General features: G+C 41.4%; 1 protein-coding gene across 1 annotated transcript in view; it reads right to left on the bottom strand.

Moving 5' to 3' along the window:
• The window catches only part of ADAM12 (ADAM metallopeptidase domain 12), a gene marked incomplete at its 5' end in the record, with an annotated part of 31904 nt that extends 8072 nt beyond the window's left edge, over positions 1–23832 (bottom strand). Inside the window, 9 exons of the mRNA XM_009873277.1 lie at positions 329–437; positions 1121–1256; positions 4235–4343; positions 6229–6306; positions 8731–8929; positions 9038–9146; positions 16809–17004; positions 18385–18474; positions 23655–23832. Of these exons, the coding sequence (XP_009871579.1) occupies positions 329–437; positions 1121–1256; positions 4235–4343; positions 6229–6306; positions 8731–8929; positions 9038–9146; positions 16809–17004; positions 18385–18474; positions 23655–23832 (1204 nt within the window). The remainder of the gene's footprint in view (positions 1–328; positions 438–1120; positions 1257–4234; positions 4344–6228; positions 6307–8730; positions 8930–9037; positions 9147–16808; positions 17005–18384; positions 18475–23654) is intronic.
• Positions 23833–27922: the final 4090 nt, after the last annotated feature.

Genomic DNA, 27922 nt, shown 5'->3' with positions numbered 1-27922 from the left:
TGTGTTATAAAAGTTACTTAAATGAGATTCAAAATATATAATATTTTCCCCCTTTCTTTTTTTAAAAAACATTTATTAAATATATTCATAGAATCATAGAATGGCCTAGGCTGGAAGGGACCTTAGAGATCATTTAATCCAACCTCCCTGTCTCCAGGGACGCCACCTCTCGACTTGATCAGGCAACACATGGAGACCAAACGGGAACTGAACCCATGACCTTGGCGTTGTAAGCGCCACGCTCCAGTGACTGAGCTAACCAGCCCCTTAAACATATATTAAATATATTAAACATCTATTATTAAACATCTATTATTTAGGGACTCACTTTTTGTACATTTGTATTCTGTGGCTTCAAGATGAGATTTTTACTGAGAGATGTGGTGTGAACAGGATTGGGCTCAGATGAACTGGAAGGTCTTGCTGGAGTCACAGACCTGCAATGCAAACGTGTATTTAGTGAACACAACATTCTGATTCATGACTGACTTTTTTTTTTTTAAAAAAAGCCAGTAGCCTCTTCTCGGAATGAGATTTTGCAAGGACTTTCTGACTTTTTATAGTAAACAAGGAAAGTAAAAATTGTCTTGCGCTCCTGCAAGGATAAAAATAAATATTGATTTTTTTTTTTTGAAACCAGTAGTCTGTTAAATTAGCTTCTGCAATCTGTGGGAATGTGGCTTTGTAACACCCAAGAGACGATTCTAATGAATCTAGCATTTAAACAGAAATGACCTCAAATATGAAAGTTTCAGCTCACTTGACTGGGTTTAGACAAAAGGCCATGCAATGTAATGAAACTATTTCAAGCAAATGAAAATAAAGGCAATACTTCCTTCACTTCTTCATTTATTTTCTTTTTTATTGCAAAAGAACAGAGGTATGTAGCCAAACCTAAACCTACGTTGGTTACTGACAATCAATAAAGTGAAACTAAAGCAGGGAAAACACTGCTGGTTTTATCTGGTGAATATTTTAGTTAAGGTTGGCTTCTTCTAACATATTCACACCATTCTGTGAATATGTTAGGGTGAGAGCTGCCGTGTTCACAGCTCCTTTCCCCTAATATCTGTTAAATACTAGATAAAGATCATGATTAGATATTAGAAAATGATCATACCTTAGTTTCTCTATTGTTGTCTTTTTGCTTGTAAATAACCATTTCATGAAAGTCTTCCTTTTCAGATACATGATTGATCCAGCAAAGATAAGGCACAGGATGGTTATCAACACTCCGACGGTTAAACTCTTATTGTCTGCAACAAAACACATGGATGGAATTAACTTCCGCCAGGAGCCATCCTTGCCGAAATGTGTTGTGTATGGAGCTGGACGTTGCTGCCTGGCCCGGGGTTTCCAACTGCAATGCAGGTGAAGTGAATAAATGATGAATTAAAGACTAATAGAGTCTTGTTTGTTGAATTTTGACATGTTTTAAAGTTATTTCTTTAACATTGGGGAAAAATTCATTTAAATAATGTTGTAAGTCCCTTCCAACTGAACTATTCTTTTCTATTCTAGTCAGGTATTTGGGTCCAAATGTGAAGATCTCCCTGTAACCTCTCTGCACCTCTGTTCAGGTCCTGTTTTGGTTGTCACCTGCCAATGGCCTCTTCCAGACCCCACCAGGGTGATGGTTGGAGCAATGCCACCAAAATCCAGCGAGGCAAAGCCAATGCAGCCTTCTTCATGGGCTGCCTGTGCCACGGTGAGAGGGAGACCGAGGTGGAGAGGAAGGGAAAAGGGACAGAAGAGCCCAGAGCATGGTTGGGTTAAATGCAAACTTCTAAATATTCTGTCCCTCGGATAGCAGGAACCCGAGCTCCTTCATGACAGGGTTTTAAGGGTTTCATTGTGCTTTAACACTGGGCAAATGGTCTGAAGTCTGGGCTACTGTGGTCTAGCCCAGAGGGCTGTCATGTCAGATCTGGAGGAGGAGAGCCTTCGGCAAGGGCGTTTTGTGCTCTCAACGGGCTGCTCTGCAGCCTTCTGTACTCGTTCCAGTTTTCATAATGCTTTAAGCTGCTTTAAGTACCTTGCTGGGACCTAAGTGAGGCACAATGGTGAGATGAACCCTGACTAGACGACTTACAGCTGAAAGCAAGCCTTATTTTTAGGAGGAGGTAAGAAGCAGCTCTGCTCAGTAGGGATATGTGATACGAGCGTTGCCTGGAGGAGAGAATGTCGGGATTCTTCAGGATTGCTGACCTAAAAAATGCACATCCCACAGCAGGAGAAACATCTTTGTTCTGGTAACCTCTCATCAATGTCTCAGTTTTATTCCCGAGTGATTTTCAGCCAGCTGGCCCTCATCTACTGGCCTAAGCTCACGTGGATGCTGGTGAAGAATCAGCAACATCAACCAAACGAACCGCACGTGGGGTTTGCCGGGGCGTGAAGTGCTGCGCTTCTTACCTGAGAGTACTGCAGAGTAAAAAATCCCTCCTCACCTCTAAAAGATTAATAAAATTAAGGAGATAAGACTGTGCAATTTAAATTCATTAACCTCTCTACCTAAGAATTAAATAATCAAGGCTCCTGTGTGAGAAAAATATAGTGTCAAACACAGTTTATTCTAAGTCAGGTGAGTAAAATCAGTGACTAAATACTGATGGGACCATGTTCCTTGTTTGACTAAGATGAATGTATTTTATTGAGCTAATCCTGTAATTTGATTTAGAGGTTTGCAAGCTACTCGGGTCGTAATCCAAACCACCTCATCAAGTGTTCGTATTTAAATCCAAGTGTCAGCAATAGAAAATAAGGTCCTCTAGCAAATTCCATATTTGTTTATTCCCTATGTTACTGAACGTAGCACTGCCTTTTGAGAAAAATGATGCAACTACCCCACTATATTACAGTAGTGTTAAAACAATTTACTCTTCCATTGAAGTGTTGGCTTCCAAAACACAGAACACAAGAATTATCAAAGATGCCCTGTATTTGTCTTCTCCAGTTAGTGCTGTCCATGCAGCGTGGTATTATAGTATATTTTGTAGCTCCCTAGATACTTAGCTTTCAGGTAAGCCGAAAAAAGGCTATAATGCTTTCAAGCAAATCTTAAAAGAAAACATTTAGCACACAAGGAATCACACATGTTCAGTTCCTGAGCACAGTTTCTTTGCGATCTTACCAACTGGTGGGTATTTAGGAAAAAAAAAGATCTTTCAGCAGTGAAATCATAAAGCTTGGTCATGCAAATGACCATGATGTCATAAATCCAGTATTATAAGTCACTGCAGGAGCTGGCACATAGAGAATACAATCCACTTCAGTTTTGTGTAGCACTATTCACAGGAAAACATGCAGATCATTTTCCAGCAAGCTTTAGTTTATATATGTAGACAAGACTGCTTGTCCTGTCACACACTCAGCCCTAAATCAGAAACATCACTATGCAAGACACTAAAGTTACAGTACTTTGGAGGAAAATTGGCGTGTGATGATTATCAAATCCTATAAAATTCACAATCTGTAGAAATAATTCTTTTCGAGGTTGGCCAAAGGTGAAGTAAGGTACTATAACCAATGTTCTGCAGACTGAATGAGGGGAAATTGAAATACAAATTATAGAAAATGCAAGTCTTCTATCATATGTGAGAGCAGCTTCTGGAAAATGTGTGGAAGCTAGCTACAAAATGTAATTTTAATCTGATAGGCTCAGAAATCTGCTATTTTCCACAACGCAAAAGATGCTCCTTGGATGAACAGCGTCAAATATGTTTCTTATTTTTGACTGCGCACTATTTTTGCATTTATCATCATTGCAATACCCACTCTTCATTAGGCACACAACTGTAGGAGCAGGTTGTGTGCACAATAAGGTATCTCTATCCTGAAACACTGGAGCGTATCTCAAGGTGAACCCCGTAGTGCCGCAACGTTCATCTACCATGGCAACAGGATGAGCACAAGTGTGGGAGCTAGCTCCTCATCCTCAGCTTAAATCAATATAATTTCCTACTTATTGCAGTCAGCCACTGAATTTCACCATGTAACATGAGAATAATATAAAAAAGGTGAAGAAAAGAAGCCTCCAGGACAGCTCTGCTTTTCATTGTGGATGCACTCAGCCTGCCTCGGTGTTGCTTTGCTGAATTTTCAAGCTGGTGCCAGCGCGTTTGATGTTACTTACTCATTTCTCAACCTTGCAAGCTCGTTGCTTGCGAGCTGACACTTTTTATGTCCCCTCTTTAGCACGGCAGCAACAGGTAAAGCATGAGTTAGTACTAACCTGCTTGCCTAATGGGTCCGCTGTCCACACTGCCACCAAACCCTGGCTTGTCACAGTACGGGGGCGCCCAGTCAGCCTCGCAGTGACAGTTCTTTTTATTGTTGCAGACCTGCAAAACAAGACAAATGACTTTCCGTGGACAGGATTACCCTACACAGTGCGGAGCAGCGCAGGCAGGTAAGGCCTCCTAATCAGACAGTGACCCAGCTGAAGGGAAGAAAACCTACGGAAGAGGTGTGCTGGTGTCTCAACTACCATGGCACAGAGCAACTCAGAGTGCAAGATGCCGTGGAGGAACAGGGAGCCTAAAAAAAAGCATTCTGCGTTTGGCAGGTAATCGTCTGAGCTGCACCAGCTGACAGCTTCAATACTGTGAGGATAATCGCACAACTCTTATGCTCTCCTTGCCTCCAGCAGCAACAGTATCTGCTTCCCGACTTCTGTTCCTTCTGCCTGCACAGGAACAAGAGTCTTTCTATGCTGTTACGGCTATAAAGCTTTGTCAGCCCACTTGAACACTCCCATCCACCATGGGCTTGCACTAGGCTGCCTTTGCCATGGCTCTAAGACGAATGAGTTGCTGGAATAACAAGTGAAACTGGAATGAGGGCTGAGGAAACCCTCCCTTTGAGATCGCCCCTGCACTGTCTGTAAAGATACAATCTGTACTGTTCTGGTGGGTTTAACCCGAGTTAAGGAACATTTGGTGAGACCTGATTTACCAAGTGCTCCCTGCTGAGTCAGGTCTGGGTGGCCTCTTAGTTCCAAAGGGCTGGACTCCATCATCTTGATGATCATCTTGATGATCATCTCGAGATCAGCCATCAGAAATGGCACAGGCACACGTAGGTGCTCAAATTGGTGTTTAAATAAAGATAGTGGGCTTCGGGCTAGTTGGCAATATGGTCCTAAATTCTGTGCTAACACTGATCATCACTGACCTACCACCGCCATGGAGAGACCACCCAATAGATTAATAAACAGACGTCTCAGTAAGACACTGGTTAGTTCACAGGAGTGTGCAAACAGGCAAGGTCAGCTGGCAGCGGTCAGGGGGACGTCACTGGCTGTGTCTGTATGCTGTTGAAGTATCATTCACTGGGCTATGGGCTGGCTATGGTCATGTAAAATGCAAAAATGTAAAAAAGATTTACTCTTCAGAGACTGCAAGATAATTAAAATTATCTTTCATGAAGCACTATCTTTTAAATTAAAGAGCTGCAGGAGTTCCCATCTACAATTTCACGAGATTGTTTTTTGCTACTCAGGAGTTACCAGAGGTTCTCCATGGTACAGATGTAACGCTGCAGCACCACCGACACTGCACAGTTCTTCTTTAACAAGTAAGTTAAAGTAAATTAAAAACCCTTTTCAGGAGAAGAGAGAGGATTTCCTATCGCTCTTCCAATGTGATTGCCAGAGTTTTTCGCAGAAACAAACAGCTCATCAGCAAATCAAGGTTAATAAGGCATAGCTTGACCTAATTAACATTTTCATAATATAAATCGGGTTTCCAAACATTTTGATATTATTATCTGATATCATCCATTTTTTTTCATCCTGCACCACTTCCATACGAGAAAACTCAACAATATGATTTTGTTTTAATACTTTTGGAAATGCTTTCCCATTTGACTCTCAGTTCAAATGCATGTTTTATCTTCTGTGTATCCACACAGAAACCGTCTGTTTTGAAATGTTAATGGGAATTTCTCATGAAGGAAGGTTAGACTTAAAATTGCTTTGAAGATGACAGACTGTTAATTAAGAACAGGGTAATTACTACTTGATAAATACTTCTTGGCCAAAAATAATTTCGGTTCCTGCAGTTCATATAAGGGACACTGAAAATGGAAATACATAGTAAAAAAGTATTGCAGTGACTTTGACTGATGGATTACAAGCAATCACAGATCCCAAAGCTATTACATAAAATGATTTCTTGCTCAGTGGTTACTGACTGATGGCAAACAAAGTGTTCCTGTAATACTTACTCCGCGTCCATGGCACTTCGTTGCACATTTATGTACACCGAAAACACTTGTATTCTGGCACCGACGATTGAGGCAAATCTGCAAAATAAAAGAAAAGGAGTTTTGATGCAGACAGACGTGATGGTGCTCATACGGCATCACGTCCCTCTCTCTATGGCTGCTCATCCATCGATGCGTCCTTAAGTAGTTAAAGATCTTCCAACATGTGCATCGACAACGTTACACTGGCACAAAGGTGATGACACCAGAATTAGGTGTCTTCTTCTCGTGCCTTTCTACACCTTTTAGGTCCAAATCTGGGGAAGTTGAATTCTGCTCTCCATTGGCATCCTGGCCAAAGCTGAATTTCAAATGTATTGGGTTGATATGCTGAGCTTGTATAAATAAATGCAGTTTCACTGAAGTGGAACTCGTGGTGAGCCGCTGGGGTTTGTTTTTATTTTTTTTTAAAGCCAATTTAAAAAAGAGTAATTTGCATTTTTTCAGGACTATGAATGCACTGAGCGGGATTCTTCCATGTACCTGATCTGGGCTGCATTCATCTTCAGAACAGAAGATTCCTCAAGGAAAGGTTTAGGTCCCTTTGTGGTGTAAATTAACCTAGTTCTGTTTATACCAATAGTGCAATATTTTTCACGTTAGTACAGAATGTAGAACCAGGACAGCCTGAAAATCTAGCTGAGTTCACTGATATGTATGGGCTCATCATTGTTCCTCAGCAAAACTGAGACCTGTATAAGAATTTTCCCAAGCTAAACATTTCTCTTTTTTTTTGGTGTCAGATATAAACCAACTACATTTAAAGTGTAATAATGTTCTTATAGGAAAAGAAGTAAACAAACAACATATGCAAAGAACTAAAATCCAACTTTTTTTTTTTGTTTTCTAGTCATTACAGGTAAACTTTACTCTGCCAATGTAACTGAAAATTGAGGTAAACCAAGATTAGTACCCTCTAATAACACCAACACATGACAGATGAAGATGTCAGTAATGAGATGTTATCCTACTCAAAAAAAAAATTAGGACAGGAATAGCTGTTACTATGCTACACTGACCAAAAAAAAGGAAAAAAATCACTGCACAATTTTGCTCATGTTTAACTGCAGTTCAGTTCAGTAGTACTAAAAGTCAGTCACAATAATTAGCATTAAGCAGGGAATAATGTTGAAGGAGACAACAGGGATGCTTAATCAGGGCACTTATGCCCTGGGGAGAAGGAAAAATGGAAGGGAAATTAGAGTGAATTGGCATCAACATGCACACATGTAGAGAATATGGTCTGATTACAGCGGTATTCACAATTCAAATATTCATAGTGCAGTAGCACGCAGAATTTTGATCACATTAAAATGGCTGCATTTCAAATGGTGTATCTTCAGCTTAGAAAACTCAAGAATATTGAAATTCATATTCTTAATCCATAATACAAATGCACTAATGTCCTCAAAGTAAAACATACAATTTCATAAGTATTAGCCTGTGTATTCTATAGAGTGTATGTGTATGATTAGATAGATTAGAAAGATTAAATACTCATTAGTAAAACATAATGGGGTGCTTTGCCAGCATTGAATTTTCTTTGAAAAGACATTTTATAACAGACTGACTTAGAAATGTTGTAAGGGTTGTTTCCCTGTAACAGAGCTGTCATTTCACCGGGGACGTATTTTAAACCTGTTGCAAATGCCGTGTGATAATCCAACGTAATTCAAAAGCGTTCAGAAATCCAGAGGCTCACTTGAATGTACCAGAAATTATCAAAATGCTTTTTTGGGGGGTATTTTTCAAGTAGTCCACTGAGCATATGGTAATCTTCTTCATTTCAATAGTTCTTGGACTACTTTCCATTCCCCGCCCCTGTAAACACGTGACTGTCTCCCATCATTCTCTGTTCCTCTTCTCATAAAAGAAACACTTAGAATGAGACAGTCATATGAAATTTGGACTACGCTGGCATCGGGTAACTCACAAAGATTGCAAATTATGATTGCAAAAATCAGTTTTGGTGGCTGAAAATGAATGGGTTTATATTTTTCTAATAGTACATACAGAGATAGCTTTTCCTGCAAGAAATAATACAGCAAACATAATACATTTTGAAACCTAAAGTGAAGTTAATGACAATTTTGCAATGCATAGACAATGGGAAAGTGAATACATGGAACTCCTCAGAAATTCATTGCGAAGCCTGTAATGTATTTTGGGGTAGTTATTTTGCAGAAAACCTCTAGCCTACATGGATGGATCCTTGGGACTGTCCTCAAAAAATCAGTTAGAAATTTAAGCGCTTGCATTGCACCTTCAAACCTGTCATTCAAAAAAACCAGTGGTTGAAAGAAGAAGGGAGTAAAAAATCTGTCTTGGTGTGAGCACAAGAAACAATTCTCTTGTGGGAGGAAAAAAATAATCCCAGAGCAAAACCCAATAAGTTTAGTACAAAATACTTGGCAGCACGAGGGTAGTGATGTTCTTGTTGTTTGGGAGAGGTCAGAACCTTACTTTTCCATCTTCACACTTGGTTCCTGACAGCACAAGACCAGGATCGGGCATATCATCACCCAAATACACGTGGGTACCACGACACAGAATCTTGCCACCTTCCTGAAGTGGGATGTTAGTTTCTATGGAAACAGCATTGGTACCAATTACGGGTCGGCTCGCTCCTCCTTGGCACTGGATTTTTCCACATTTGGCGTCTCTGAAGGAAATGAACACACCCAAAGATTAGCAAAGTGGTTTTAAACGTTGCAAAGCCCTCTCCCACCACCCTTGCACCTGCTCCTGTGTTTGTAGGGAGAGACCCTACCTGGGTTCACATTTAGCAAAGGAGCTCTTGGAGTCTTTGCCACAGTTGCCGTAAGGATCGCCTGCAGAATTGACTCGCTCAAAGCAGATCCCAGGAGCAGGTTTCGCACCTGAAACAAAACCTCATCAGACAAGGTGCTTTTAATAATTTTCTTTGAGCTCCGCTGATGCTTTAGGGGAAGGGAGGATGTGACCTGCATGTTGATGAAGCGCAACAAAGGAGTTGTGCTGGAGCAGCATGCTAATGGAGAGCCTGAGTGTGTGGGTTTTCCATCCTTATTTGTCTCTCTTGGCAATGCTGAGTAATAGACAAAGCGGGAGTCATTCTCTCTCAGAATTTCTCTAGATGATATCCCTCTTGTGAATCCTCCTGGGTCACAAAAACCTTTAGCAAATGCCAAATCTAATTTGGTGAAGGAAGACAAAGGCCAGCTGGTCAGTGAACTCCCGTCTTTTTACAGGAGTCCATGTGATTCTAGCGAGACCCCAAGAGCTGAAGCCAAAGAAAATACTTTTCAAGAAAGGCCTTTTTAAAGTGCAATTCAGAGCAACAAGAAACCAGAAAAAAATCCAGTTGCACACTAGAGTGCTACGTGCCCGTGAAAACACAAGGATGTGACACGGCAAAGAGAATGCGTTGCTGTTAGCTCATGCTAATGTGCTGGGGAGAGGAAGGGAACCCATCCTCACCTGAATTCTCAGTAAATCCACTTCTGAGAGGAAAGACTCACTTGAAAGAAGGGCCATTTCTACTGTGGTGGTAGAAGTAGGAATCTGGGAAGACAGGCAGCATCTGGTTCTTATCTGCTGTAGTCTTTTATGATGGAGACATGTCCTAACAGCAAAGGAACTTCCCCGGTGGGAGTAGTACTGGAAATGGTTGTGCGGGCAGATTACTCATCCCTATGTTTCAGAAGTTAAAAGGTACTATTGGAACATCTTTTCTAATGCCTTATACAGACAATCTCCTGTCCGTTTTTTCCCTGGATTATGACCAACTGTTGACTATCTTCTAGGGGAAGTCACCTGCATTCATCTGAAATGTGTAAGAGGTGGAGGATGTACTGCCCTGGTTTGTTGCAATGATTAATTAGGCCATGTATTAGAATTGAATCCCTTTGTTCTGTTGTGAAGTGTGGCTTTTATTTCCAGCCAGTAATTGCTGCTCCTCACAAGATTAAGAGGCCCTTTGCTAGGGCCCTTTACTACCCTGTATTTTCTTCCCATGAAGATAACTAATAGCACAATCAAGGCATTGCCAGCATTTCAGCTACTCCAATACACGGACTTGCTTTGAGGAGACAAGGTGGTAAGGAGATAAACTGGCTGAAACTCTTAACAGATATCCGCTAGATACATTTTCGCACTTTTGATAGATCAGCCAAACTAAACCAAAAAGAACTGGCAGCAAACGATGTGATAGCCTAAAGGCTGACAATCTACCATTTCTACAGTGTTCCCGGATCTTTGAGGCAGAATATCTGTAATGTTACATTTTTCTTCAAATGTTTTGAGCCACTTCCAAGTGTATATGTCTCTAACTCAGAGTAAAACGTGTCATTTATTTAAACCATCCTGAAGACTTCATTCGAAAGCCTTCAAAGAGGAAGAAGGCTTGTTGGTTTTTGGTTTTTTTAAAGGGTCAAATTCCTGGAGAAGAAAATACAAATATGATTGTAAAACTTTCAGTTAATGTGGATCTTTTCTTTAATAACTCAAAGATTAAAGCTTCAATTAATTATCTGCATTTCACAGTCAGAAGCTTGACTAATACTATATACTGCTGAACAGCAATCTAATGCTCTTAAGGACAAAACATAAAACTTACAGAAGCTTAAGATAACACCCTCTTTTCCTTCTAAAATTTTTACATATGAAGCTGGAAAACTCAGAAAGAAAAGCACAGAAGGAACAGAATATAAGCTGTTGGTTCCCTGGAGAGCAGGACAAGAGCTTGAAATTCTTGGGAAGATTACCATCAAGCTTGCTGAGTTCAGAATATTTCTCAAATCTGGAACTGTAAAAAGGGACTCACACAGGATTCTTTAACTTCTTTTCATTAAACCACAAGCAATAATCAAAAACTCAACAAAAGCATCCAGACAAGGCATTGAGCAAAAAGCAAAAGTAAAATTTTCCTTTTTCAGCATGTAGATTCCTCCTCATCCTTCCAGGGCAGGCATATTAACTATTCAGCTCAATACACACATTAACATGTGCACATACTATACCAGCTTTAGAAGGGAAGGGGAAGAAAAGAAGGGAAAAAACAAAATGCTGCAAGCAAAAGGTCAAGTAAAACTGTGTGTTCTCCCACATCTGCAAAGACTGACTTGCTCAGACCCATCTCACCAAAGCCATAAACCCCCACTCATCTACCATGATCAGACACAATTGCTGAGGGTCTTGTTCATTCCTAGCCAGGAGCTTTGTGCTGGGGTACCTCCCCTGTGAGGACAGGCTGAGAGAGTCAGGGTTGTTCAGCCTGGAGAAGAGAAGGCTCCGGGGAGACCTGACAGCAGCCTCGCTATACTTAAAGGGGGCTACAGGAAAGAAGGCGAGGGGTTCTTTATCAGGGAGTGCAGGGATAGGACGAGGGGTGACGGTTTCAAACTGAAAGAGGGCACATTTAGAGTAGATATAAGGAAGAAATTCTTATCTGTGAGAGTGGTGAGGCACTGGCACAGATTTCCCAGAGAAGCTGTGGCAGCCCCCTCCCTGGCAGTGCCCAAGGCCAGGTTGGACGGGGCTTGGAGCAACCTGGGCTGGTCCCTGCCCATGGCAGGGGGTTGGAACGAGACGATTTTTAATATCCCTTCCAACCCAAACCATTTGATGATTCTACGCTTATTTAAAAAAAAGGATCTCACTGAAATAATGAGACATTTAATGTATTTATCTTCCTGTTTCACCTAGTGAAACCTTTTTTGGTTTTTGGGGTTTTTGAATGCAGAAGCCAAGTGTGCTACACATGATGGAAAGCAGCCTGCAGGAAGAAGAACACATCTGCAACATCCTTCCAGGGCTCAGACAGTGAGCTTGAACTCCAACCAATAATACTTGACAAGAAAAAAGATCTCAGGGAGTATAAAAATGCTCCCCTGCCAGGCTCGAGCAGTCTGTGTATGAAAACACCTGGTACCCAACAATCAGCTGCGGCTTGGAAACCAAAATCTAGCTTTGATTTCTGTCTTTGGTATCAAACCAAAGCACGTTGCTTCTTGGGATTCAGATGGCTGTTCTCTCTCCTGACTGGTTTCTCACAATATTTGGACTTTTTTATAGATGAAAACACATCAGAGTGTATGAAGCTGAACAGATGGAGCTACCAAGTTGAAAGGAGATTTTCGGAGGATGCTTAAGGAAGAGAATTGTAATGTTGTGTTTCTGGAGGAAACCCATTTATCATGATTGTACCACATAAACTGAAGCAGAAAGTCCTGTCTTTCTCGATTTTGCTACCTCTACATGCAAAGGCAAAACAATTTGTCAAAGATTTCTAGTGGTTATTAAGTGCTTTGAGCAGGATGAGCAGAGTTTATTTCACTTTGCTATTGATAATTACAGTATCATGACCCTGTAATTAAGGTCCTGTCAGCCTTTCCACGCCAAGCCTTATTCAAGGGATTAAATCAGCCGTTTGAAAATGCAGAAGGTCAAAGCTCACCACTGCAGTTGTCAGCTGGCAGACTGCTGGGTTTTTTTCTCCAAATGTGTATATTGATGAGCCCCCTTCTTGCCCTATATGGCTGCAAAAGAAGAGATGTTCTACGCTTTTGGAAGCGATACGGAAATGCTGTGTCATTTCAGATCAGTGCGAGACCTGCTGCAATGAGAAAAATACTGTCATAGCTTCCTGAAAAGAAATTTCTGACCATGGTGCTGATTCCAAGAACAGAGAAACACCCGTTATCAGGCTGCCAAGGGAAAAGAAAGATATTTCAGTTCAGTTCCTAACATTGCCTCAAGTTTTATTTAAAAATAAATAAATAAATAAATAGTACAGTTTTTATGGGTGTGCAGGGGGGGAAAGAACAACCTCCAAGAGGCTGGAGTTCTCAGGCTATACCAACAAGCACCGTGAACAACTGGATAAATAAATACAGCTATAAAAATACAATTCTGTCATGAGATTCACACCTGGATTTTATATCCCATCGAGTTTGTTTTACTGCATTGATGAGCGAAAGCAAACTTTCCACAAGCTCCCCTTGGCCTCTCTCTTCATTTTGGAGATCCCTGTTGTTACATCTGGGCAAGAGAGTGATGGGGCTGAGCTGATATTTTTCGCATTTCAGGAGCATGCTGAGCTCTGAGAACGTAGCTTAATGCCTTTCACATCTCCAGAAGGAAAGGCCTGGCTGCAAATCTGTAGTGATCGAAACCAATTTGGTTTTACTGAATTCAAATCCTTACAGCGCTTGGATAAATCAGTATGTTTGGAAAGAAAAACCGGTTAGCAATTGTTTGGTCAGCTAACTTGGATGGAAGCCCATCTCTTTTGCCCATGGGGTTGTACCTGGAAAAAACTGCAAAGCTCTTACACCAGTGATGGGTCTTTGTAACAAATATTGACATTAAGATTGTTCTTGCCTAAACAAATAGCTATGTCTATGCAGCTAATTTAAGTATGTTCTAATTACGAAGTCGATGCTGACCATTGGCTCTCCAAATCTTTTTCGTCTTGGGGAAATATAGGAAAACACACTGACAAACATCTGCTTTCCTTCCCTAAAGAATCATTTTCCTGTCAATGGAGAAAAAGCCATGAGTCTAAAGCTGTGAATCTTCGATTCCTTGGTAATCAATAATTTCTCTCTCTTAAGTAGCTTTATCAGTATATGTAGTTGCTCCTGGAAAATGCCAGTGGAGTCCCAGACATTAAGAAAATGTATTTACTATTGATGTTGCGTCACTATCAATAGGTCAGACCAGTGCACCTTGATATTTTTGAGTAGGAAACAAAAAAGGCTCACAAGCAATTCATGCACGTTGCTCCTTAATGATAAAAATGACATGAATGAAGGTGAGAGAGCAGTAAGTTTTGTGTTCTAGGAGCAGCCTGGAATGAACTTGGTCTTCAAGAGGAATTTATGGCTATTTCCAGTGACTGCCCCCAGGTGCTTCTCACCTCTTTCCCACCAAACTTTCCATGCTTTTGCAGAGAGAGAATAGCAAAAAAAATGCTCCTCTATTTGATTTGAACTTATCTGTGGAAAGTAACAAAAAAACTCACAAGGAAATGCAAGTACTTCTTTCTGGTAACGGGTTCCTGTTGCTCAGCCTAACATAAACAAGCTCTGACAGGGCTCATTATTTTTCTGTAACTAGATCTAAAAATATTAAGATTGATGGTTATCATTGGGCTACTGGACGTCTGTAACCTGATGAATAAAGAAAGATATACAAAAGAAGGCACTGATAAAGAATTCAATATACTGAATATTACCTGAAAAAAAAGATTGAATTTTGTTCTACATGACTTTCTCCTACTGGGAAGAAGAAAAAAGGAACTACTGTAAATGAACCATTATCCGTTTTTTCTTTACAGTATAGATTTTTTTTTTCAAAAAAGCACACAACTCCTCCTTCACTCCACTCTAGCACACCCAGTTGTTTAAACCAACCCTAACCAATTACAATAACTTGGTAAAAGGTTCAAATTTGTCTTTTTTGATACAAAGTCCAGAGACAACATCTTAGAATATCCTATCTCTTTCTACTGCAAACAAGGCTGGAAAGGAAGTTGTTGGGGTTTTTTTGTATCACGATATTTTTCAAATCTCATGGCCAACAGAGCCCTCTTCCCATTCCACTCCCATCTGCCACCTCACACTCCTACCAGATGAAAGTGTGAGCAAGTGGTGGGTATTCGCACCCCAGGTCCTTAAATACAGAATGTAGGCCTTGTTTTAGGGTTTTTTTTGAACCCTACCTGCTACACTCTGTGAAAGTTTGCTTTACTGTTAATATTTCTAATTTACACTTCCAAAAATGTGATAAAAATCAAGCCTTTCAGTCTAGGTTTGGTAATGTCCCATCCTCCCTTTCAAAATCTTTATCCCTGGCCATTTCCAAGGAAAAAAATGGATTTCCGTTAAAGCCTAGTTGAGATCTGTTCTTGACAAAGTCATCTTTCTTATAAGCAGACTCCCACAGCCTTGACCTCTGGAGACCCCAGGCACAGCAGTGCCCATATTGAATAGTCCCAGGAAGGAGGAAAAGAAAGAATTAGGGGAGCCCGGAGGGGTTTGCAGGATTTGCTGCGTTAGGACACAGACCTGGCAAGGGAACTGCAGCAATTCAGCTCCCTGACCTTTCGCAGAATTTTCCTCAGCAACTGAAATTATTAACAGTCTGACCGAGTAACTTTCCACGGCATGGGAAACTGGTTCGTGAGGAGATTTTTGCTTTATACAAGAGAAAATGTCTCTGTATCCAGGGGATTAAAAATCCCAGAATGAGTAAGACTGGAGGCTGTAATTGCACATGCCTGTATGAGCTCATATTAACTCTACGATGCGAGTGGGATTCGGAGAAGTATATCAGATGAATGGTTTGTTCCACGTGGGGAGTTTAATTTTCAACTGGAACTCCTCTGACATCTTCTTATCCCCACATGACCAAGCGAACCTGCTATCTGTATCAGCGGCACTATTTCCTGAGATGCTTTAATGCTCCTTGAAACAAAAACTGCAAATAGTCCAAGTCCCTGTGAAGATAACGGACACATTCTTCAATAGACTTCTGATGAGGGTTTTGACCAAGGGAAACATCTGTGTGTCATTATATTGATACATATGTTTTGAAACAGAGTTGAAAGCAGAGAGATACTGAATAGAAAGAGGCTAAGGGAGCTGAAAAAGGTAGTTTAAAAGAAATTAAATCTAGCTCTAGATAATGCTTCACTTCAAGAGAGGTAAAAGTGGTTTTCCCGTTTGAGAGAAGGGGTAAGAGGTGCTGAAGACTTGATTTGTTCCCAGCGACGCAGGAGGCAATAGCAAAATGCTGAATTAGCACTTGTATTTCAGTGGAAGGGCCACAGGACATTAGAGAAAGGTGAACGGTTTTCCTGGGATATCATTTATTTTGAATAAACCAAGAACTCATGCTATTAGATTTTTGCAAAAAGTAAGTAAATTCCCAGGGGAGAACGAAACCTCTTTCTGCTTCAGTGTGTACTCTGCTAATAACACTGCTTAGGAAGGCTTGCAGGGTAACTCCAATTAATAAAATACACCCAATGATATGAGCATCCTGTATTATTATGTGAGATGCAAGTCAACATCAAACAGTGAACTCTGTTTTGGGATGTAGACAGCCATATATGTTTTGCAGATTTTAGTAATTTAGAGCACAGAGGGAAGCTTACACATCAGGCTGAAAAGGGCTGTGATTTCAACCTGTCAAGAGCATTCAGCACTTTGTGGGATGACATAAGGCCATATCAAAGTCAGCGCTAAATGATTTGTCTAAGTTCACCTAGACATTTGCAGAACAAACCTCGTTACTGTTGCTCTTTACCTCTTGCAGCAAGAAATGAACACGATCGCAAATCAAAGACAGAATGAATCACAAAACAGCTCCCACATTATTCAGGTCTCCGCTTCAGGGAAGAATAGAAACAGATTGAGTCCTGTTTAAAATTCCTCCAAATCACAAACTCTTTTCTCTTTTTTTTTTTTTCCACTTTTTTTTTTTTTTTTCACTTTTTTTTTTTTTTTCTCCCCCAGATCTACCTCGTGAGCAGATCCCCTGGCTCTCACACTCACCTTGGCCCCAGAGGGTGATGCACTGCTGCTCGTGGGTCTGGCATATGCCATTGTAGCAGTAGCCGTCCCCCCCGTGGCACCCGTGCCCGTCGTGCAGGTACACGTTAGCGGGGCAGTGGGGGCTGGCTCCCGTGCAAAATTCTGGCAGGTCGCAGGAATTACTTGACTCTCTGCAAGAAATCCCTGCTGGTTTTAACTGCAAAACAAACAAACCCCTTTAAACTGCTGGAATTCCAATCAGAGTTATGCAGCGGCAGAACCCACGTGGCGCACAAATGGCTTTTTCCGCTGGCCCTGCACCAGCTGAGCGCAGAGGATGGTGCAAGGTTTATGCAGCTCTTTGAATACATTTGTTTGACGCAAGTTGCGAAGGGTTTGGGCAGGGAGGAGGGCCAAACTGAACTTTCAGCCGCAAACATGGCTCATGTCACTCAGGTCAGAAGGTAAACCCAGAGTATTCAAACTCCACCCCAAGTTTTCAAGGGTGCCCCCTGCAATCAAGTCCAAATGCGCAGGCACACAAACATCTGGGCTGTGGTGCAAAGGATGCTCTGTAGCACCGATCAGAAAATGTGGTTGTAACAACACAGCTGTGAGCAGCAGCTCATGGAACATCATGTTATGGGTTATGTTACGGCTCATGAAGCCACCAGCCCACCTGACACTGGAACCAGCTCCCTGACAGCTCCTGGGATGGGGACACATTTCCTCATGGAAACGCCACTCTGCTATGGGCATCAAGCTCTTCTTCCTGTTATTTATGCAACTAGTCCATGTAACTGCTCCTGTCCTGATTTCCCATGGTAACTACATTTTTCTCAGAGCTGAAGGCCACTAGTAGGTAACGGCAGAACATTCACAATCGACAGCAACCACAAAAGATGGGTGTGCTCAGGGAGCAGCACTGGATTTTAACTCCATCACCGCAGCGCCTCTGGTAAAAGGCAAAAAAGACATCAAGATTGATTTTGCTAAAAAGCATTTGCTAGTTGTTTTGATAGCTTGCTGCTGCTGCTGCTGAGCTTTTAGGCAGATGGTTGCCACAGACACAATGGAAAACTTGCTGAATGGTTTATTAGCCCACATGCAAGAGATGGTCTGAGAGAACAAGAAGGTAAATACCTGCGGCAACTCGGCTTTTTCTACTATATTAAGAGTCCACAGGAGCTGATGATCTGCCATTAAAAATATATATGCTGTTGACAGAATTAATATTTTAAGTCTTCCCATAAAAAAAGGGTCCAGCGTGTAATGACTCCTTGCCAGAGCACATCCATATAAACAAGAAAAAACAAATTAAAGCATACAAAACTTCACGTAAAAGAAGAGGTTTTGCATGAGCAAATAGAGTGGCTATGAATAGCACAGACATAATAAAAAAAGTCTGTTGATCTGCTCCTTCAGAAACTACTAAAATTTGAGATTTTTTAAAAAATTGCTTACATGAAATGCAAGTTTCTTAACGCTTAGTGATACCAATTTTCTTGTTCCTCATCCTTGCCTACTGCTCTGCAGTTCAGCAGACCATGGAATTGTGCCCACTCCCCCGAGATAAAGATGGTTTCCATCAGTTCACCTGGCAGTCTTCGCAGCAAAGTCCATGGGCACACACCGCTCCCGGTTTCAAAGCACAGGTAGTCGCATTACAGCACCGGTTTGTACATTCCTGGTTGGGGGATAAATTTAGAGCAGACAACTTTCAGTCACAATGAGCTGTAAATCAAGAGGCTGCCTATAGCTCTGCCAAGAAAAGCTAGGCATAAAATAATAAATTATGCATGAAATTCTACAACTTGATCCCAAGCAGTCTTCTCTGTCCTTCGATTCAGCAAGTGCAATCATCGCAGTAAAACCAGAGAAGTCACTGAGGAAGGCTCCTTTATTCTAGCTATGGATCTAATCCCAGATATCACAGACAACTCAAGTATGTGGATACTAATCCCAGTACAGAAGTAAGGTGTTTTATTTCCACCAAAAAAAAAAAATCAGTGGAATTATTTCATTGCCACCAGTGAGGATCCAGGACCTGTGTTGCAGTTACTGAGCATCACGACTATAGCTCTCTATTTTGTGGCAGCTGCTGACCAGACTTCAGTATTTTGTGGAGACTGGTGCCTGCCACAAAGACAGACGATGACACTATTCCATATAATCTCTTATCAGGGTCTGCCAGTAATGGGGCTTCGAGAGATGAAATGAGTATGAATTGCATTCTCGCTAACTGATCCATCCCAATTTCACACTTACGGTTTAGACGGTGGCATGTGTGGGCTTTTGCAAACTTTTTTCTCAGCAGAATGAGCTGGTAAGAAGTTTCAGAAAATAATGGATTTATTTTTCCAAGATTATGCTCACAAGCTGCAAGTTACATCAGCTGCGCTGGAATCTCATCTCTCCAACAAAAACAGCAGCAGATGAAATTGCTCTTCAGCTGCGTTAAGTCAGTTTAACTTAACAAGAGATCACTAACAATATAGGGAGCATAGGGGAAAAAAGTGGGTTAAAATGATGTTCACAGCCTTTTGTTACTTTATTGACTTTTGTAAAGCTTCCCAACTGGAAGACAGGGTGTCCACTGCACACACGGATAAAGAGCAAAATGATTCTCAGCATTTCCCTGCTTTCTTAGAGAATATCTGCCTGAACACACAAAGCTATCCGTGCTGCTCCGAAGCAGTGGGACGACTTCCTGCACCTATTTTGGATCGTGCTGGAAGGCAGCAGGCTACCCAAATATTTCTGTGCAGCTGCTGCGTCAAAGAAGCAATGTCCCTCTGCGCAGAAGAACATCTTAGAAATTCCCCTCAATTGCAATCTGAGGAAAGCAGAGCAGAGGAAAGCAAGGTCAGTCCCATTAAGGTACTTCTGAAAGAGTCAGCTCCTGTACCCCGTCATCTCGCCCTACAGCAGCCAGCCAGGATAGCAATTGGCATTCCACAGGCAGCTCGAGACGCAGACATAGCTCTTTGAATGATGCTACTGCAGCCTTTGAAATTTCCAATTGCTCACTCACTTATTACTCATCATAGGGGAAGAGCTCGGCAAATAAGTTTTTTGTGCCTGCGCTATTAAATTGTCAGGAATGGTTTTAACATAAACAGGCAAGCCAACAGAAAAGGCTCACGGGGCTTTCGGAGGCTGGAGGTTGCCATCCAAAATGACTGCCGTGTTTTAGTTTATTATTATTAGTCATTACGAGTAACAACAGCAATGTCAGCGGTTGGGTTTCTTGGTGTAGGTCTCCTGGCCTCATTGGAGCATCTCAGACAAACACAGCAGCAATTCTGGCATAACCTACACAACATCATTGGATGCTGTGGGCAGGACATCTTTGTTTTCAAGCCTACTTTTCTAAGAACACAAGACAGAGCCCATCAGGTCAGCCTTGTGTCCCCCTGACAGCAGCCAGAAGAAGATGCTTAAGGACAAGAATGTGAGCACGTGCATGAAACCTTCCCAGTCTCCTGGCTTTCCCTTGGCTCTACGAGCATTTTTAGCAGCTCTAACCTTCAGTGGGAAGGAACTCGCAAGTAACCGACACAGTCTGAGGGGCATCTCCTGCTTGTTTGAAAACTGCTATTTTTTAACTTCATTTCATAGAATAGGATCATAGAATTATTAAGGTTGGAAAAGACCTCGAAGATCATCAAGTCCACCTGTGAACCCAGCACCACCATGACCACTAAACCATGTCCCCAAGTGCAACGTCTGCACGTCTTGGTGACTTCACCACTGCCCTGGGCAGCCTGCCCCACTGCCTCACCACTCTTTCAGTAAAGAATTTTTTCCTAATATCCAATCTTTGCACAGTTCTTGTCAGAAGGGGAAACGCTTCTTATTCACTCTTTCCATTTCTCTCGTGATTTTATCAGCTTTTCCTTCATTTTCTTCTTTTCCAGTCAGAGTCTCTCCAAAACATTGAATCACCTTACTGCTTTTCTTTCAACCTTTTTCATTCTGCTTTATCCTCCCTGAGATCAGGGAGGGGACAGCAAAACACTGCACATGCATTTTCAGATGCAGCACACTGCAGTTTTATAGAGGTCTGTTGGTGCTTTGTTTTGTTTTCCTATTTCTTCCCTAGTAATTTCTAACAGCCTATTTACCTTTTAGACCACTCTTGAGCGCTGAGCTGACATTTTCATGAGACTATTTATTGCAATATGAAGTCTTGTTCCTCTATGGTCGGAGTCAGCTCAGAGTCCATCATCTTCTATGTGATATTTGGAATGTGCATCACTCTGCACCAAATTCCGTTTGTCATTTTAATGCCTAGTCCAGCCATCCCAGAAGGTCCCTCTGCAGTTCTTCACAGCCAGCTTTCATCTCTACCATCCTAATTAATGTCATCAGCAAATTCAAGACTACTCCTCTTCCCAGGCTGTTTATGAATATGCTGAATTGTGTAGTCCTGAGGATACATTACAGCTGATTTCCTTCTGCTGCTTAAACCAGACAATTTATACCTGCTTGTATTTCCTATTTTTCATCCAGTTTTGGCCCATGCAATATTGTCCTGTCCCACAGCTGCTTGGTGTCCTGAGGAGGCTGGTCTAAAGCCTCTCTGAACTCCGAGCAGGCTGCAAGAATGGCATCGTCCCTTTCCATTTGCTCGTCGAGTCCTTCAGAGCACTGTGATAGGTTGTAAGACAAGGTTTTGTGGCACAAAAGCCGTGTTGTTGACTCGTCCCTGGCATGTCAGAGCTTCAGGCACTAGCTCTTAATTACATTTGGAAGTAATTTGTCTGACTTCTGATTTAACAACTTGCAGTTTTCTGATCCTCCATTATAAAATTAGCCACATTTGTCTCCTTCCAGTCCTCAGGGACCAAAGGTTTTTTTTTTAATTTTTTGCCTTCTCCTATCCTTCCACACGTAATCTACGTTAACCCTCCTCCCACAGACACTGTAGCATGTCAGATATTTTTTGGTAATATAATCCCAGATGAAGTTGGACCTTAATTGGTAGTATCATCCTTGGCCAGGTCTTACACTCTTGGCCAGGTGGTGGGCATGTGGGCATTCATGACACTCAAGAAGATGACCAGGGTTTGATGTCCATGACATGGGTGGAGGTGGTCAAACAGTGTCCACTGCGTTAGCATTTCCAGGAGTGTCTGAAGGGTGGGAGATGTGCGTTAGTCATGATTCTCCATCCCCATGAATCCGTTGCTGTCCTGCTGCTAAGGAATGCCTGTCAGCACACACCTCGATGCAGGGCTAATATTTTACTTAAAGGAGAGATATCCCTGCCAACCACCTACACTTACATATTCCGACGGATATTTAATTCTGATCACTGATAAAAATACAAAGAGCATATGTTCTTGTCCAGATGGCCATGCCATAAAATATTGCAACGCTATTGACAAAACTCAGCTGGTCTAAATGGCCGGGCGGTTGAATTATTAACTAATCTAATGGGTTTTCTGGTTCCACTCAGATTATAGCAGTAAATTGCAAACTAATAAAATTGGACCCAAGCTGCACTCTTCCAATATAATTAAAAGAGAAAAACATAGACAGAAGAGGCAAATCAAGTCAGTGCTTGCTGACGTTAAGTGGCTTTGACTTGAAAAGGTATCGCTAACATTCAGAAGTGAGAATGAGAAAGATAACTGGGTTAGAAGGACATTTGCAAGCTGCTTGCACTCTATTGACTTTAAACAAGAAGATAAGCCTGCTTCCTCCAACCTTGTTACCCTGAAGAATGAGAGAACTGTCAGGAAATCCTTGCAGCTTGTGTAAATCCGATACACTGTATAGACGGGACACAGCAATATCTCGCTGGGTTAACTGCCCCGATCTATTTTGTCCACAGAACCGTATTTATCACAGGAAACAAATCCCTCATCTGCTGATGTATTTAATTCAGATATTCTGAGAGAAGTTCAATGCAGCCAATGAGTGCGGCATGCCAACGGGATAAGGATGTCAGCTCGGATATTATTTGACCTCCAGGCTTTGCCTATCTCCTCCTGATCTGAGCAGTCCTCTGATACGTTCACTAAACTAAATGGAATCATCTTTGAAGTAGTAGCAATCTTTTTGGGAGGCAGAAAAGGCTATTTCTGTTAGTAAGGTAATTGGCTGGCGGCAAAGAGAAATCTCACTGTAAAGGAGGGAAAGGTCTTGCACCTAAAAACTGAAGCTGGCTGAGACAAAAAAATACCTTGTCAATGTTGTTTTTATACAACTATCTACATTAATATTTGAGCGGCTTCTCATATTTGGAAACAAGCCCTCAATTAATGCACGCTATCTTGAGAAATTTGGGAGATGTTAACAAGTTTATTTTAAGTTTAACTTATTAGCTAGTACTGAAAGGAATTTTTGTTGTTAGGAACATGACAGTTTAGTTGTGGTTAGTCTGTCGGACAAGCCATGAGAGAGTTCTCTAAAGGCGAATCCAGCACATTCTTAACTAAAGCCCTGCCTGAACTTTAGCAACTCAAATGAGAGTCAAGCAGACTCACTGCTTTTCTGAGGACTCTGAGGTTTAAGCTGATAAGATAGAAGCAGAGAAGAGAGTTTTGTTTTACACCAAATAGCCTTAAACATGCCAACCAGTTCTTTATTATCTCAGACTGAAAGAGGGTAGATTAAGAGTAGTGGTGAGACACTGGCACAGGTTGCTCAGAGAAGTTTGGAAGCCTCATCTCTGGAAGTGCCCAAGGCCAGGTTGGACGGGGATTGGAGCAACCTCGGCTGGTGGGAGGTGTCCCTGCCCAGGGCAGGGAGTTGGAACGAGATGATCTTTAAGGTCCCTTCCAACCCAAACCATTCTACGACTCTATGAAAAACCTGCGGGCAGGAGGTGAGCAGTATTCTCAGGAGTTGTCTTACGTCAGGCTCCCCGCAGTCGCACTCCTCTCCGTCTTCCACATAGCCGTTCCCACACTTCTGCCCGCCGAAGGACTCCTTGACTTCAGGCAAGTTAAACAGACACATTCCCACTCCTTTTTCCAGGCTGTTTTCCAGGTCCTTTCTACTGCAGCTACTGAATACCATGGGAAATGGATAGCTGGAAGGAAAACACATGGAGACAAAAAGAAGAGGTAGTATTATCAGATGAAAACATCTCTCTCCCATCACGCTGGTGACCTTTTAGCACATCTGTGCACAAGCAAGAAGATTGCATTCGTTCTCTTTTAACCCTTTAACATATGATTGAGATACAGCAATTCACTGTAAAATTGAACCAAAACCATTTATAATAATTTCTGACTATGAGTAAGGGATTTTCCATCATTTGCAATTAAATTTGTAGCTGCTGTCAAGGAATGGAAGTGTTCAAATTTGAAATTCTTTCTTCTTTTGCATATGTAGTTATAGACCAAATTTTGATCGTGATCCTAAAGAAATGCTAGGCTTGCAAGGAGGATTCTTGCATTTACAGGACTGTAATACATCCTAATCCTTCTTGGAAAATTCAGCCTCAAATGGCAAAATCATTCATCTTGCTCTGCAGTATGGTAAACTTCCTGCTCTTTTCAGGAAAAAGAAATAAAAACAGAAAAAAACCCCTGAGTTGCTTGATAAGAGCCTGCTTCTGCAATTCATCAAAGCTGAGCTTGGGAACTGCAATACAGTTTTTATTTTAAATCAGGATGACTGTAAAGAAACTAGTGAAAATACTCATATTTAGAATTTACGGTGCTAAGAGCAAGATCTGACCCTGCTGTGCAGGCACACAGCGGCTGTGATTTCTTTTGCAAAACAGGTGGACATTGTTAATGAAAACGATCCAGTGCAGTGCAAACATCAGCGGATAATCTGTGATTTTCTGCTAGAGGACTTCATTCTATTTTCACTAACGAGCATCTGCAGTTTGGCTGGCAGATACGAGACAGAGCAGCACCTGGATCTGGCCATGGTGTCACGTCCTAAAGGCTGCTGTGCCGTCTCAGCACCGAGATGTGCAAAGGGTCACATCGAATCTGTGTCACAACCAAGTCAGCAAACAGCATCTCCCCCAAGACTTGGTACCTTCATCACTGTTGCTCCGTGGTCCAGCAGTATTTCAACGTTATGGCAGCACAGGGAGCCAACCTGATGGTGCCCCAAGGTCTTTATTCACTAAATGTTTTGTGTCACTACTGTTATCAGGGCATAATCCTCACAGACAAGCAAGATAATTGGTGGAAGACTTCAATTAATCTACTGTTGTTTCTAATATCCTGAAATGGAAAGCTTGCTTGGTGAATGATGATGCCTATAGGTACCAGACAGGAATCATTCCTATTAAAAAACCAGAAGTGTTTGGCAATTACAAATGCAATAGACCTTTCTATGATAACATAAGGAGGTTAATTAGGATCTTCTAGAAATGTTATGAGTACCTTACAGAATAGAATTTATTTTATACCCATTTAAAATTACCTCTTTTACAGGTTCTTTTGCAATAAAACAGCCAGCTCATTGGAAAAGAACATAAGCATGACTCTGAAGAAGAAAATAACTCATGTATCACTATAGGACTTGTCTAGTCAAACTAAACAGTTCTGTGATTCACTGACATATGACTTCAGAAAGTTAATAGGCATTTCCACTTGAAAAGCTGATTTCTGGAAAATATCAATGTTTAGGCAAAATGACAGAATCTAAGATAAATAAAGAAATTTCAGAATAGCATGAGGTAGGAGACGGGCTGCTAGAGAAAAGCCCCAACAGAAAGCAGGGAAGGTGCTTGGAGTAATGGAACAGAAAATCAAGGCACTTGAGAAACATCCCACTGACCATTTTATATTGAGCAACTGGGCATGTTCGTAACAGGTCAGCACAAACTCCTGTCCTACTCTTAGTCTGATTGGAAAAAAAAAACAACAAACCAACAACATTTTGTGTACGTGACTACAAACAAGTAGGTGAATGTACGTTACTGTCAAACTCCAGGAAAAAAACTTCAAGCAACCCAGATACATCTGAATGATAAATCCTGCACAAAATGCATGAGTCCTCGATCAGACATCATTCTCATATCAAAGTACGAAAAAATGAATACTGCATCATCCAGGCAAGATCCTTCACTTCAGTGACACAGATTTACTTTGACATCTACTGAGATGAGACAGGGAGGCATACACACCTTACGCACATGAAATCAAGTCGAGAGCACAAACAATGAGTTTTTCCCTGTGCTCTATGTCTCAGCCACACACGGATCACTAGAATAGTTCACTAGTCAAAACTGTCAATATTTTAGGGCTGTTCCTTTGTATCCATGAATGCTCAGGGTCATTTGCATGAACGGGCGATCTGTCTGTCCATCACCAGGAGAACACAATCCTTACTCTGCACCAGAGGTGAAATAATGTCATTGTTAATGAAAGAGGTTTCTGTTTCCCCCCAAAGGAACTTCAAGCTGTTTCCTATTTTGAACTAAGAGACCCATTCATCTTCTGGCTTTTCCTGTTCTTGACACTGATTTCCTCAGCTGACATCAGTGAGGCACATTTTATTTGATGAAATTTTCTGAAAATGCTTTTTCTTTACCAAGTAAGCCCAAAAATAAAGACATACAAAACCAGAGATGGACCCAACAAGTGGAAACAGAGAGCAACCGAAAGGCAACCACACCATGAAAGAGAAGATCCCACATCAATTGATGCCAGTTGGTATTTCATTGAAAACATAATTGGCCTTTAATATTGTCATATTCTGATACACAGCCATTCTTCTTTTTTTTTTGAAAAAAAAAATAATAATCCCACGTAACAGCCACAGCATTTGATCAGTGTGATTTTAGGCTACATTTTGGCTGTCTTTGCGATTTTAAAGCTGTTTTGTCAGAAGCATGAAATCCCTGGCAGATGGGAAGGGAAGCTACAGATATCAGATGCCAGCAGCATTACACATGATGGTTAAGTGAATCTGGAGCTTGTGAAAAATGACAAAGTAACGATCACGTGAAAGAAAGTCATCCTCTGGACAAATACAGGAAGCTTCCTCACACTATCCTGTTAAGAGGCTTCAGACCTCACCTGGAAGGACTATTTTTGGAAGGATAAAGGAAATGGGGTCTCCACAGTAAAGTCAGCCCTTGACCTGTCTCCAAGATTTCGGTAATATGCTAAAAAGAGATATTTGTGCTTTCTGTGGCAGATCAGACACTTATCCTATTGGAAAAATCCTCAGGTACCAGCTCATATAGGCCACTGGAGAACCTTGCAAAGGTAAAAAATTCACTAGCAATCAATATACTCCATCATCCATTTCTTTTTCAGTTTTCCATTTTCTTTTACAGATCCTTATTTTTCTGCAGTCCAACCCAATTCCTATTCTAAGATGCTGAATAGCCCATACATTTTCTACACTGTTTGAATCTGTAGATTTAATACACAATGGATCATTTTGCCAAACCATTCTGGCTGTAGGTACAACTCTATGGAACTCAAATCATGCCCAACACTACATCAGTCTTGTCAGTGGATTTAAGAGCAAGGAAAATAACTTCGGAGTCTTTCTGCCCTTCCTGAAACCACAGCATTTCTCAGCGTCTCCTTGGTGCTTAAAAGATGCTTTTAATCTCAAACAATGAATATCTTCGTTCCCAGCAAAAATAGCTTTGACTTCTGCAAATGAGAGCTTCACAGCAGCAAGAGGATGCCTGGTAATTGATTCCTCTAGAAACAGAGCCTGGTCTTGTCTCATTCATTTATATTTCAAGCACTCAAGCCATTCAAATGCCAATTTCCTTTATGCAGTTTTGCCTTTAGCATGTATTCCACGGCTCCTTTCACTAAGGAAGTGAAGTGGCATCATCACTGTGTCAAAACCCTTTTAAGAATAGAGAGTTTCTTTGTGCTAGCACTGAGTTACCCAGCACTGATTTTTTTTTTCTTTTGCATGGACTATGAGTGATCATCTCCACCATCTCCATTTCAGAGGCATTCCCGCTCCTAACGGGCTGAACGACAAGGGAGTACAAGCACAGAAACAGAGTCACTGCCCCAGAAAATTACAGTCTTAAGAGCTCAGGCAGCGAAAGTGTCTATCGACATCTTTAGGCGTCTAAACATTTAGTACCTTGGATCTACTACCTCTGTGTTTCACCACTGTAAAATCCAATGTATTTTGCTGTTTCTCAAGTAGCATCACTGAAATGGTAACTC

This window comes from Apaloderma vittatum, unplaced genomic scaffold, assembly GCF_000703405.1.
Source record: "Apaloderma vittatum isolate BGI_N311 unplaced genomic scaffold, ASM70340v1 scaffold2127, whole genome shotgun sequence".
Taxonomy (NCBI): Eukaryota; Metazoa; Chordata; class Aves; order Trogoniformes; family Trogonidae; genus Apaloderma; species Apaloderma vittatum.
This window is presented reverse-complemented; position numbering and strand designations above follow the sequence as displayed.